The 14,257-nt window shown below is 37.7% G+C and overlaps 1 protein-coding gene across 6 annotated transcripts in view; it reads left to right on the top strand.

Annotated features, from left to right (window-relative positions):
- Positions 1 to 14,257, top strand: part of FAM184A (family with sequence similarity 184 member A) — a 61,205-nt gene that overhangs the window by 3,696 nt on the left and 43,252 nt on the right. For all 6 annotated transcript variants that reach the window (XR_015795997.1, XM_088139980.1, XM_088139968.1 and 3 more), the window contains 2 exons: positions 7,864 to 8,718; positions 13,223 to 13,358. Coding sequence is in view for 5 of the 6 variants with exons in the window: in XM_088139980.1 (XP_087996106.1) it covers positions 7,864 to 8,718; positions 13,223 to 13,358 (991 nt within the window). In the remaining variant the exon portion in view is untranslated. The remainder of the gene's footprint in view (positions 1 to 7,863; positions 8,719 to 13,222; positions 13,359 to 14,257) is intronic.

Below are 14,257 nucleotides of genomic sequence, written 5' to 3'. Positions count from 1 at the left end.
AGAGAGAAAGAGGGAGAGCGAGAGAGCGCGCAACAGTTTCTGGACTGCAAGAAACCTGGGTAGCCATTAGATGGCAGCTACTAATTAGAGCTTTCTTATCTCCTTGCTGCCATCTAATAGCTGCCTGGATTTTTACAGCCCAGATATAGTGTCCCTACTCTCCTAATGTTTCATGGCATTAGACTTAGAAACAGAAGAGCATGTGCAGGTGTAATACTGATCTGGCTGGCCTCCAAGGAGTCTGCATATTGATGAGGCAGAATAGTCTGGGCAGGAAGGACACAGGGAGGCAGAACAATCAGCTGACGCGAAAGCAAAATTCCAAGCTTTCTTCTTTTTCTTAGCAGCAACCAGTGCAAATTTTAAAAGTTTACTATTAGGACAGCTGATGACCTGCTACTAAAAAAAGCTAAAAATCCCATCTATGTATGAATTGAGGGTGCAGAGAAAGAAAACAAAGAAAGTTTGTTTATTCCTTTATTCATGTATTTGAATTATTTATATGGCCACCAGTCTCATAGCAATGACTCTGGGTAGCATACAAAAAGTTAAAATCAAAACAGTAAAATTAAACCAACAATCTATATAAGAAATGTCCAAGATTGAAAAGAATTGTTCCCAATTTACAAGGGGGTTAAAATGCCATTTCATGGGAGAAATTGCTGCTGTGGCCAGAATGAACCTGAGACCTTAGTGCACACATTTATTTGTTTGTTTAAATTTATTGGCCGCCCAATTTCAGTGGACTCTGGGCAGCCCATAAAAATAAAAAAGACATAAAAAAAGCTAAAAATATTAAATCAACAGGCAGCCCAGACTAAAATACTCCAATAACAAAATCCACAAAACAAACAGGGCCATTAAACAAATAACAAATATCAATCCCAGGCCTAGGACCAAGGCCAGGTTTTCAAAGCATTTGGGAACCCTAGGGGAAAGGGCGCCATCCTTATCTCTGGGGGTGCTGTTCCAGAGGGTGGGGGCCACAACAGAGAAGGCATTCTTCCTAGGTACCACAAAATGACATTTAATGGAGGGGACCTGGAAGGCACCTACTCTGCTGGAATGTACTAGGCAGGCAGAAATGATTGGAGACAAGCAGTCCCTCAGGTATCCTGGCCCTATGCCATACAGGGCTTTATAGATAATAACCAGCACCTTGAATTGCACTCAGAAGCCAACTGGCAGCCAATGCAGCAGCTTGCATAGCAGTGGTGACACATGGGCACACTGAGAGGCACCCATTACTGCTTGTGCCACTGTATTTTGAACCAGCTACAGCTTCCAGGTGGTCTTCAAGGGCAGCCCCATGTAGAGCATATTACAATAATCTAATCGTGAGGTGACAAGTGCATGAGTGACTGTCTGAAGGGCATTGTTCCTTTTATGAGAGTCACTTTTTTGTGAGATGGGCGGTATCTAAATTTGAAATATAAATAAATAAATAGATAAATAGATAAGTAAATAAATGAGAACCTACACACTAATATATCTATGCCTCCTTGTAGAGATCAAGCTTCTAATGAGGGAGAGGTGGTTGAGTTCCTACTCTCAGACTGGAACCCCACTGTCACAGAGTTGCCAAGTTCTTATTGGCAGCTATTGCCATAAGGAGGCTTTAAGATATCCTCATCTTGGAAGGATATAATCAGGAAGTTCTTTTATTCTTTATTTTAAATGTATTGTTATTTTATCTATTTTGTCTTGCTCTGTTTTCTTTTATTTCATTTTATTTTGCTTACTTTCTATACATGTACATTTTAACTGGCAGATCCTTAGCGTTTTATTGCTTTTATTGTATTTGAGCCTGTTTTTAGGTGTTGTTTTATTTAGTGTTGTAACTACTTTGCTGGTCATTGACCGTAAATAAATAAACTTTAAAAATACAAGAAACGCAGCAATAAAACTAGTCAGCCAGCAGAACTTGCTTAACCTCCTGGTCAAAATGCTTGAGAGAACAGCCTAGTGTTTAGTGCCTTGTGAAAGGCTAGCAGCTGTGTAAGTATGTGAAAGAAAAGTGTTCTTGTGAGTGGAGAGTGTCTATATCAGTTGGTGACATACTTATATTACTCATTACTGTTATAATTATTTTTAGTTGGAGTTAGCACTTAATTTTTAAAAATATCATTCAATGTCTTCCTTTCTTTCATCATATCCTCTTTCATAGGTTATTTTAATTGCTGTCCTAATCCCTCATTTTCAGTAGCTTTGAACTTATACCAACCTTCCCCAATTAAAAGTTGGAGAGAAAGAAATAGTTCTAAGTGCCCTAAAAGTCCAGTCAGAATATTTTCCCTGTGTATCTTTATTTGTGATGGAATACTTAAGAGACCTTGGGAGCAATAAGACAATTAAGGGAGGGAACAGAGCCATTACAGAAGAACTTCTTGAGTCCATGGGAGGGGTGAAGCATGGGAAAGAGACTGAAACTAGTTCTGCTTTAATGACACTAGATATAAGTTGTGTGGGAGAATTACTTTTGTAGGTTTTCAAGATTCTGCTACATTACCCTACTAGCTATAAAGAACTTCCAGAAATCCAAGTGGTTCTTGTTTTTTAAGTTTGCCAGCCTCACAGGGCTTGGTATTATTGGACTAAAGTGTTTTTTGAACAATAATGATAGATTGAAAAATATATGAAGTCACTGTGCACTTTATTTTGGATTTCATTTTCTTGTAGTATACAAGCAAGCAGAAGTATAAAAGAGTATATAAAGAGCAATATAAAAATCATAATAAATATAACTTGGACATACTCTACCACAGTTTCAACTGGGAGACTGTTAGCATCTTAGACCAAGCCAAGTCCAAAAATGCTAGGGATTTCCTGGAAGCTTGGAATTCAGACAAATCAGCCATCAGTAGACACACAGAGATGAACCACATTTACATGCTATTCAAATGAGATGATAAAAAACCTAGGAAGGAAACAAAGACTAGAACACATCCCCTCCAGCAACCAACATTCAGATAAGCAGGGATCAGCACCAGACAAACAATCAGGCAGAAAACAGTAATGAAGCAACCAGTGAGGAGGAAAATACACCCCTACCAAAACTGGCAGGGCAAACTACTGCATATAAATAGGCAGCAAACTGCAGTGAGTAAGAAAGGAGAAAATCTTATAGGGCAGGAGAACCTCAGTATTATAGCTTGATTTCACTCACAGACCTTACTTATAAATTAAAACAAAAGAAAAATAAATTGGGAATAGACACACAAAAAAAAGATAAGAATCTGGATCATGCATGTTAAATTATTGATAAATTTTAAAGAAATCAAGTATAATTAGGATCTTATGTATATTGGTTATTTCTAAATTTTAAAAATATGTAGACATATACAGTGGTACCTCTACTTACAAACTTAATCCGTTCCGTGACTCTGATCACAAGTCGGGTTGGTCACAAGTTGAAGTAAATTTTCCCATAAGATTCAATGTAATTACCGTTAATCCGTTTCGGCGTCCGCGGACCACGCATCAGGGGTGGAAAAACAGCCGCTGACCATGCGGCAGGGCGGAAAAATGGCCGTGGACCACGTGGCATGGGCGGAAAAATGGCCACGGACCACATGGCACGGGTGGAAAAATGGCCGCGGACCACGTGGAACGGGCGAAAAATGGCCGCAGACCACGTGGAACGGGCGGAAAATAGCCGTGGACCACGTGGCATGGGTGGAAAAATGGCCGCGGACCACGTGGCACGGGTGGAAAAATGGCTGTGGACCATGTGAAACGGGCGGAAAATGGCCGCGGACCACATGGAACGGGCGGAAAATGGCCACGGATCCGGTTCATAAGTCAAGGCGAGTTCGTAAGTAGAGGTAAATTTTTGGGGCCGGAGCTGGTCGTATCTCGAAAAATTCGTAAGTAGGGGTGTTCATAAGTAGAGGTACCACTGTACTAAAGACATCCATTAAAGTCTACGATAAATACTGTAAAAAGAGATTGGAGAGGGATTTCAAGAGAGTAAGCTGTTTGCTCTTCTACACATCAAAAGCAATGCAGTCATGCCAGAAGCCCAGGGCTGGGAGCTGTGGGTGCGCTAGGCACACAGTTTATAGTAGTCTCTTGAAATCTCTTTTTCTCCAATCTCTCTGCTCTGTGGATGGGACGGGGGGAAGCAAGCGATTTCTGTATGCAATCTCTCCTTTGCCTGACCCTTTCCCACTGCTGGCATAATTGCATTGCTTTCAGTGTGTAGAAGAGCAAACAGTTAAATCTCTTGAAATCTCTTCCTCTCTAATCTTTCTGCTCTGTTGGGGGGGAGGGGGAAACAGTCAGGCAAGAAGAGATTGCCTACACAAATCGGTTGCTGTGATTGCATTGCATGTGATGTGTACAACATAGTGAGCAGGCACTCAAGCATTCCAAAGGATGGGGGAGTGGTTAGGAGGCAAACAAAAGCCAAAGGTGTGAAACAGTCTTGTCTCTTTCCAGTTGGAAAGCATAATCGTGGTCACATGGTTTCCCACAGTGACCACTTCGCTTAGTAGTGCAGTTGCCAGTCACAATTAGGGTCATTAAGCGAGGACTATCTGCATGGAAAAATAGGTTTGCAATACATATTTTCATGTATGGATATCTTGATGCATATCCACAATTAAATATGATTCAGTGCCTTGACTTAAAAAATATAAACCACTGCTTCTAATATGCGTATTTGGGCACTTTCCCCTTTACTTCACTGCTCCCCATTTAAATCTCTCACTCTCTCTCTCTCTCTCTCTCTCTCTCTTCATTTCCTCAATATGGATTCATATGTGATGAAGACCTAGAAACATCAGAAAAAATGTTAAATTGATCTGAGTTTCACTCATTGAAGAGACACTAACAGGGCTAATAACTACCAGTACTTGCACAGGATTTACCACTTTTACACCAACTTGAGGAATGGGGCAGTGGCATCTTTGAGTTGTAAATAAAGTGTTGGACTTTATCCAAGTGGCCCACTTGGGTTAAAATTATTCCTCTACAGGAAGCATACTAAATGTTCTAGGCAAGTTGCTGTAGTATTTTGTAGGTTAACATATGCCATCTGTTATAGGATTAAAGTATCTAAAGCCTTATGGCAGAAGGATGAGATGTGATAAGCATGGTAATTGATGCCTCTGAAGACTGAGAAACCAAGTCTTTTATTAGGCTGATATGATTATTGCCAGAGGAGAAATGCAGATGGAGTTACATTTAGGTGTTCTGGAAGAAATGTTTATATTTGCAACATCTACTTATAGATAAGTAGCTATTTGAAGATAGGCACATTTCTGTAAGCAAATGTGTCAGATGTCAAATATAAAGTATAGGTAGTCCTCACTATCCAACAACAATAGGGACCAGAATTTAGGTGGCTAAGCAATTTGGTCATTAAGTGAATTGGAGCTGATTTTTATGACCTTTTTACGATGACCGTTAAGCAAATCACTGTGGCTGTTAAGTGAATCATGTGGTTGTTAAGCAAATCATGTGGTCATTAAGCAAATCATGTGGTTGTTAAGCAAATCCAACATTCCCAAAGGATGTTTTTTGCCAGAATTTGCTTAACGACCATGTCATTCACTTAACCACATGATTCGCTTAACGACCATGGTGATTCACTTAACAACCATCATAAAAAGGTCACAAATCGCAATCACATGACTGCAGGGGTCATAAAGCATTTTTCCCAAGGCTGTTGTAATTCCAGACCATCATTAAATGAACAGTCATTAAGCGAGGATTATCTGTATATATTTGACAAACACAGGCATCAAACCCTGAGGAAAATCCAAATGCTAACTCTTGCCTCACTTTCTCATTCACTATTCTCTCAACACATGCATGAGGGTATATATATTCCTGTCTTAGGACAATATACAACATACACTTTTTGATCCCTGAAATACCACAAAACTCTTGACAGTTCTTCCTTGTAAGGGCTAAAGCTGGTGAGGTAGGAACCTGTTTAGGGTAACCCAGTCCTGCTGGTGAGGGACAGGCCACTGGATAAGCTTCAGGGCCACTGTGAGGATTATTTTTGCTATATGGCAGATAAAGTCACTCAGAGCCACTCAATACTGGCCTCTGACTCATCTGTTTCAATTGAGATGTCCAGGGCAGGATCTTGTGTGATTATCTGGAATGAGTTTGATTTGATGACTCCCAAGGAAGTGAACAGGGTTCTCCAGTCTGTTAGCTCAGCCACCTGCTTGTTAGATCCAAGTCCCTCATGGATGGTTAAAACTGCCGGAGAGGTGATCTGTGGTTGGATCTATGCAGTGGTATCAACTTCTTTCAGTGAAGGGGTGGTTCCACTAGCCTTGAAGAAGGCTGTAATACACCCTCTCCTCAAGAAGCCATCACTGGACCCAGTGGTCCTGGACAGTTACTATCCAGTCTTCCCTTTTTAGGGAAGGTGGTGGACAGGGTGATTGGGCTTCAGCTTTGGATGCATTTCAGTCAGATTTCAGGCCAGGATTTAGCGTGGAGACAGCATTGGTCACACTTCTGGATGATCTGTGGTGGATCTGGGATGGGAGTGGTGTATCCATCTTTCTGCTCCTTGATATCTCAGTGACTTTCAGTACTGTTGGCCATGGTATTCTTTTTGACCAACTTCAGAGTTGGCAATGGGAGGCACTGTTTTATGACGGTTCTCCTTCTTTCTCTGTGGCCGGTTTCAATTGGTGTTGATGAGTAGGGAGAGATCTCTCCCATAGCCCTTCGCTTGTGGGTTGCTGCAGGGCTTGATGTTCTCTCCCCTTCTGTTTAAACATCTACATGAAACTGCTAAGTGAGGTCATCTACAAATTTGTATCAGGTATGATCATAACGTGGATGATACCCAGTTTTGTATCTCAGGTGGCCTCTGAGTGATGCAGTCAAAGTCCTGAATCACTACCTGGAGTTTCTGTGGGTCTGCATGGGGAGGAACAGACTCAGGGTCAATCCTGACAAAACTGAGTGTTTATATTTATATGGCTTCTGGGTGCAATTCAAGGTGCTGGTTATCACCTTTGAAGCCCTTCAAGGCATAGGACCTGGCTATATGAGGAACCACTTATCTTCAGTTGTCTGTGCTTGTCTAATACAGTCCAGCAGGGTAGGTGCATACTAGGTCCCATCAGATAAATGACACAAAATGTCATTTTGTGGAATCCAGGAAGTACACCTAATCTGTTGCAGTTCCTGCCCTCTGGAATGATTTCCCCCCAGAGATTTGTATGGCTCCTTCCCTTATGTTGTTCAGGAAACTATTGAAGACCTGGTTGTTCTCCCAGATGTTGGGGACAGAGTGATTGTGGAGTCTCCTTTTGTCCTTTTGCCTGTTTGTTTTGTTTTGGTCTTGTTTTGAATATTTTACTCTTCCAGTCAGTTGTATCTTTCATATTTTTTTTGGTATATATTGGTTCTTAGTTGTAAGCTGCCCAGAGTCACTTGGAAATCAGGTGGCCAGATAAAAAAATAAATATATAAGATTCAGTAGTCAGTTTTCTGCTTAGGATTTGGTGCATCATAGAGAAGTCTCAGGCTTGACTTCTGGCTAGTCTCTGTCCCAGAACTGATCTATAAAGAATGTTTTTTCTGTTTGATGTTTGGTTCAAGTATACACATAGGCTTAAATATGTTTCCTTAATTTATGCATGATTTAGCAGCTATAGTACACAGACTTAGTAAACAAAACCACATGACATTTAATATATTGCATTTAAACATGGTTAGTTTTGCTGTGAATCATGATATTTTTATAAGAAAATAGTCATCAATCTTGTTTGTGTATTAATATATTTTTGTGTAATTCTGAACTATGCCACACAGTGTCTCATATTTGGATTATTTTGAAAAAAAATTATAAGAAAATATATTTTTATATATTCATATATGCAGGTAATATATGCTTTGAACACAAAAAATGATGAACATGAAGCTGCTATGCAAGCTCTCAAGGATGCTCATGAAGAAGAAATTCAACAAATTCTTGCAGAAACCAGAGAAAAGATTTTGCAATATAAGAGTAAAGTTTCTGAAGAAATGGATCTAAAAAGAAAGATCCAGGTTTTAGAAGAGTCTTTGGAAGATCACAAAAAGATGAAGCATCAAGCCTTAACTGAATTTGAGGCTTATAAGGACAGAGTTGAAGATATGCAACTTTGTGCAGAAGCTCAGCATGTCCAGCGTGTTGTAACTATGTCGCGTGAAGTGGAAGAAATTAGAAAGAAATTTGAGGAAAGATTACGAAGTTTTATACAGCTGCAATTACAGTTTGAGAAGGATAAACGTTCAGCTCTTGAAGAGCTGAAAGCTGCACATAGACTTGAGATCCAAGAACTTCTGAAGACACATCAAAATCAGAATGTTACTTTAAACAAGGGACAGGAAAAATTGGAAGAATTGCGCAGGCAGGATGTAGAACAGTTGAACGCCAAAGTAGAAGAGCTAAGAATGGAAAGAAAAAAGCTCATTGAGGACTATGAAAGTAAACTCAGCAAAGCTCAATCTTTCTATGAACATGAGCTTGATACTATGAAAAGATCACAATTGTTTACAGCTGAAAGCCTGAAAACCTGCAAAGAAAAGGAAGTGGAGCTAAGAAAGGAATTTCAGAGTCAGGAATCAGTTATACGAAAAAACCTGGGGAAGCTTAAAACTGAGTTACAAATGGTTCAGGATGAAGCAGGCGGTCTACGAGAAAAATGCCAGAAGCTTCAAGTGGCTCTAAGTACTGCAGAAAACAATGTACAGGTGAGATAATTATTGTTATGCTATTTCTTTAATAATAAACAAATACAGTTGTTAGAGTGATATTGATGAAGTTTCTTGTTGCTGGGCTGGGTGTAAAATCAGATTAGTTTCCCTGCAGTAGATTGACAGACCAAGTAATTCCTTCCCATTGTATTTAGAGTTGTGACAAAGTTTGCTTTTCTATATAAAACTGCAGTAGCTTTTCTTCAGTGAAGGCCAAAGGCAACTGAAATAGTTACTGTTCTGTTAAAATTAATGGTTTGGATTTTTAGAGCTCATTGAGGAAACAATTTAGTTTCTAATATCCTTTCCCTTCCCTGCAGGAGCCACTCACATTCTGTTCTGTTTTATAACATCTACTGAGCTAAAGGAGTGGCTTAAGAGGCTGCAGTAGAAAAAAGTGAGTAGGGAAAGTCTTGTTTCCCTATATCTAAGTAAAGGAGTAGATTTTCCCTCCCTAAACCTGGACTTTCACATAAATATTGTTGTTATTCTTTATTGCATTTATATTCCACCTTTTCTCTTGTGCGCTCTCAATTATCTCACCTGTATGCTGCTTACTTGGGCATCTTCTCTGGTGGAAGTTGAAATGTTATATATGTATATGCAGACACACATGCATATGCACATGAGCACAGATCACAGTATTAATTGTTTTTAATTGATTAAAATTAAGGCTATATTGTGTTCATATTTTTCCCCATTTTTCTTTGAATATTTTAGATATTTGTATGGGAATAATAGTGACATGTTGAAGAGTGGAATTGAAACAACACAATGCTATAAATGTCAGTTGATGAAAAAAGTGCATACCAGATAAAAATGCTAAATAATAAATTGGATAAAGGTTGAAATATGGATGTGGTTGTTTATGGAATGGCTGTGCCTTTTCTAAAATGTGTGAAGATTGCATTTGTAATCTTCTTGCAATTTGACAATTGAAAGAATGCTGTTTATTGTTCCCTAATGCAAAGGAAAATGTAGCAAAAGTAAATGAAAAGACCTAAGTGGGGTTATTTTATTAAGGCTGACTGGAAAGATGCTTGGAAGAATTGTGATTGAAGGTTACAAGATGTGACAATGAGTAAAAGTTGTGAAGTGTAGTGTGTGTAGTATTTGTAGAGTTATGTAATGTGTAGGCAGTATATACAGACTAGATTTTTTTTAGAAAGCACTAAGAAATGCATGAATGTGAGAAAGTTCATGTACATTTGTTGATTTAGAAAAAGCATATGATGTAGTGAATAGGCTTGAATTATGGAAATTTTACTTGAATACAGAATTGACAGTTAATTGCTGAATGCAGTAACAGTGCATGCATAAAAAATGCTTCACAAATTGTTCAATACTGGGCAACAAAGTAAGACAAGGATGTGTGATGTCCTTTTGTTTGTTTTATGGATTTATGGATAAATGTGTAATGAATGCTTGCTGTGATGCTAGAGCTGTGCTGGCTGCGGACATGAATGTACATTTGTATTTTGATATGCAGATTATGCCATGTTGTTGGTTGAGATCTCAAATGCTAGACAGATTTTTTAATGCAGTGAACGATATGGATGTGAAAATCAGTGTATCAAAGACTAAGAGCATTATATTTGATAGGACAAATGGAATGATTGCAAATTGTATATAAATGACCAAAAACTTTGTTGAGTAGATGAAGATGTCTGTCCTTGATAGAATGTTTAGTAAATTTTAAGACATGCAAATGGTAGGTGAACGGTGGATAATGTTTTTTCTTTTATGAAAATGTTAGAAATGAATTTTGAAAGAAATGAAAATGACTGTATATAAAAGTATGCAAACACCTGCTTTGTTATATAGAAGTGAGAATTAGGTGTATCAGGAAAAGTATAAAAATAATTTGGATGCAGTAGGAATAGATATTGAATTGCCCAAAGACATGCCTATTGGGTTTGAGGATAGACTTGAACCTGGGTCTCCCTGGTGCCAATCTAGCACCTTAAGCAGTCTCACACAATCACACTGGGTTCCATTATGAGGGGAGAGTGAATGGATTAGAAATAGAGGAAAACTGAAAAACTAATGACTGGAGTTGATGAAATTCTGAAAGAAAGGTAAGAAGTTTAAAGAAAAAAAAGTCAGAGGATGAAGCAGTGCAAAAACAAGGTAAAAGCAAGGATAGTGTTCAAGGATAGAAAGGTGTGGAGAAGTATAGTAAATGGTATACACTAGTTTTAGCTATATTTGCTCTCCTTTTTCTTATTTCATACTTTTAATTTCTTTGGTTTACAATATGTTCACATTGCATACCTTGAAAAGGAATAGCATATGTATGTATGTATGTATGCACAAATGGCAGCAAAGGGGAAGAATAATTTATTCTATCAGTAGTATCTATTTTGTGGGAATAGTATTGAATACCATCCAGTGTTTTCTTTCCCTATCCCTAAATCTGAAATTCCATTTTTTGAAATTCATATTGCTTATTGCTTATTTTTGCACGTTGCATAACATTACCTAGCTTTCTGTAACTTTTTAAAGCAACTGCCTTTTCCCCCTAGAATCATCTGTAGCTTCAGGATAATCCTGGAAAATGATGCACTTCATTTAAGGAGTTGTAGACATATGAAGACCAGGCATATTCCAAGATACCTTTTTGCCTTCAAATCCAAAGCCCTGCACAGCCCTAGTATATATTCGTTGTATCACTACTTGCATTTCTACCTCCTGTAGTTCAATTATTATTATTTCTTCATCACATTTTAAGAATCTAATTTCTTTAAACTCACTTAGTGATTTAAGCCTGCCATTCCCTGGCAGCCCAACATGCCCACAGAATAAAATCCCCTGTATACTTCCATGAGGTCCTGGGAAAAAAATGAGCTGTAAAGAAATAGCTACTTGATATTCCAACACATACAGGTTCCCTATCTATAACTTATCTATAACTCAGGTCCTCTGAGTGGTCATCTGTACTTGTTTGCATTCTATTGCTACTACTATACAGAATACAAATATAGCTTACTTTAAAATGATAAGTACGTTTGTCTGCGTAGTTCATCTCCTTTTCTTTCTACGCTATTAAGGAATTTTAGGTATTTTATACTTGCAAATTTGAGATAAATTATTGTGCTAAATGTTGCCATTGTTAATTTTTGCCCAATGGCATATCAATTTTCTCTTATTGTCATCTAACATAGCTTGAAGAAATGATAAAAACTATATATGATTCTGATTTGCAATCAGTGGCAAATATATTCGTCAATTTCAGCCCTGCTTCTAAGCTGCTTTTTAAATTGTCATGCTTTCCTTAATAGTTTTATTTTAAATAGGAAATTAATATCTATCCTAATTAACTTTAATTTCAAATTTTGAATGAGCTTTTCTTAGAGCAGAATGCTAACATATCTACAATATTATTGGAACAACTCATCAAAATATCCTTAGATTTGTTAAATGTATCATTACTTGGCAACTTATATTATATGAAGCCTTTTTGATGACTGCACAAAGATTGTGGAATTCTGCTTTAAGGAGAACCTATTTGGTTTATCCTAGCAATCTCTTTAGGTAAAAATTTGTTATTATCTAATCTCTTTATAATTTACTGTTTCAGTGTATTTCTTTTATAATATTACAATATGTTTATTACTGTTAAGTGTAATCCAGCTTTTTGTTCTGTCAGTAGAAGACTTCCATTAGAGAATAAAAGATGTATTATCAGCAATTTGCCCTCCGTTTGCATCTACTTTGCTTTGGATCAGATTACTTTGGGTCAGATTGGAGTAGGGCTACACTGGAAGGTGGAAAACCACTGAACATCTTTTTCCTTCTTCTATATATGAAATTCTTTTGCTGGTGGAGGGAAATTTGTGATATTCTACACAATGTTTTTCTTTTATTTTAAAGGCCTTTTGCAGGGGTTCTTGGGACCAAAACACAGCACAGACTTGAAGAAAATATTTCTCTACAAGGCTATATGAGAAAACTGAAATAAATCCAGTTTTTTTTCCCTATTTGAACAAGAATTCAAATAAGATCTTGCATAATCTCTGGCTTAAGCTGAAACACAAGGACTGCTTTAGAACTGATCTATTATAACATTTCATGTATGTTCCCATTTTATGGAGGATAGTGCTGTTAGATTGGATGTTTTACTTTTAATCACAGATCTTTGGTCCAACTCACTGTGCAGTACAAATGCACTCATTTTTTCACTAATCACTGCTAATTATGGACTATTGTGAATAATGTAAATCATACGTATTTATCAGAATACCTTTGTTATCAAAAGTGAAAGTGTAGGTATGTGTTTGTCAGACTTCTATGCAAAAGTCACACAAAACATGAAAATTTCAGAACTATCTGACAAAATGAATGCAAATCATATGCAAGCAAGGAAGGAACTGCCTTTGTTCTGTATATTGGTAATATCCCTCTATGCTCAACTGCCATCTGCACTGGTAAATTTCATTCACATAATTTCAATTATAAAAGCTTTACAGTGCACCTTTAATAATTTTCTCTGTTCTCTTAGGCTCTTCAAAAACAACTAGATGATGTCAAAGAGGAGGAAATGTCATTGTTAAGCAAACACAAAGAGGTTGAAATTGAGTTAGCAGCTGCAAGAGAGCGCTTACAACAACAAGCCACAGAGCTAGTACTAAAAGCTAGTATGTGTGTATGTTTCTATTACTTTGTACATAATCCATCTTATTACTGTTAGAATGTTTCTTTCTATGTAATATTTTGATGCATAAGACAAATGTTACAATTTTTATACAAAAGTGTCTTCATTTCTTATTTTTATTAAAAGTAATTTCAATTTTGCAGTCTCTGTTTCCATTGTTTAGGTGAAATATAGATCCAGCACAATCTGTAGGCTTCATTATTCAGTGAGGCTTACTATTAGCAAATATGCATAGGATTGCAGCCTTATGACCTAAGTCTTACAGTGGGGCAAAAAAGTATTTAGTCAGCCACCAACTGTGCAAGTTCTCCCACTTAATAAGGATGAGAGAAGCCTGTAATTTTCATCATAGGTATACCTCAACTATGAGAGACAAAATGGGGGAAAAAATCCAGAAAATCACATTGTCTGATTTTTAAAGAATTTATTTGCAAATCATGGTGGAAAATAAGTATTTGGTCAATATCAAAACTTCATCTCAATACTTTGTTATATATCCTTTGTTGGCAATGACAGAGGTCAAACGTTTTCTGTAAGTCTTCACAAGGTTTTCACACACTATTGCTGGTATTTTGGCCCATTCCTCCATGCAGATCTCCTCTAGAGCAGTGATCTTTTGGGGCTGTTGCTGGGCAACATGGACTTTCAACTCCCTCCAAAGGTTTTCCATGGGGTTGAGATCTGGAGACTGGCTAGGCCACTCCAGGATCTTGAAATGCTTCTTACGAAGCCACTCCTTCGTTGCCCGGGCAGTGTGTTTGGGATCATTGTCATGCTGAAAGACCCAGCCACGTTTCATCTTCAATCCCCTTGCTGATGGAAGGAGGTGTTCACTCAAAATCTCATGATACATGGCCCCATTCATTCTTTCCTTTACACGGA

The sequence above is a fragment of the Python bivittatus genome, unplaced genomic scaffold (genome assembly GCF_059951505.1).
Source record: "Python bivittatus isolate LINGU-HERP-01145 unplaced genomic scaffold, Pbiv_v1 ctg000020_np1212, whole genome shotgun sequence".
Lineage (NCBI taxonomy): Eukaryota > Metazoa > Chordata > Lepidosauria > Squamata > Pythonidae > Python > Python bivittatus.
The sequence above is the reverse complement of the archived record's forward strand: the minus strand, read 5'-3'. Positions and strand labels throughout refer to the sequence as shown.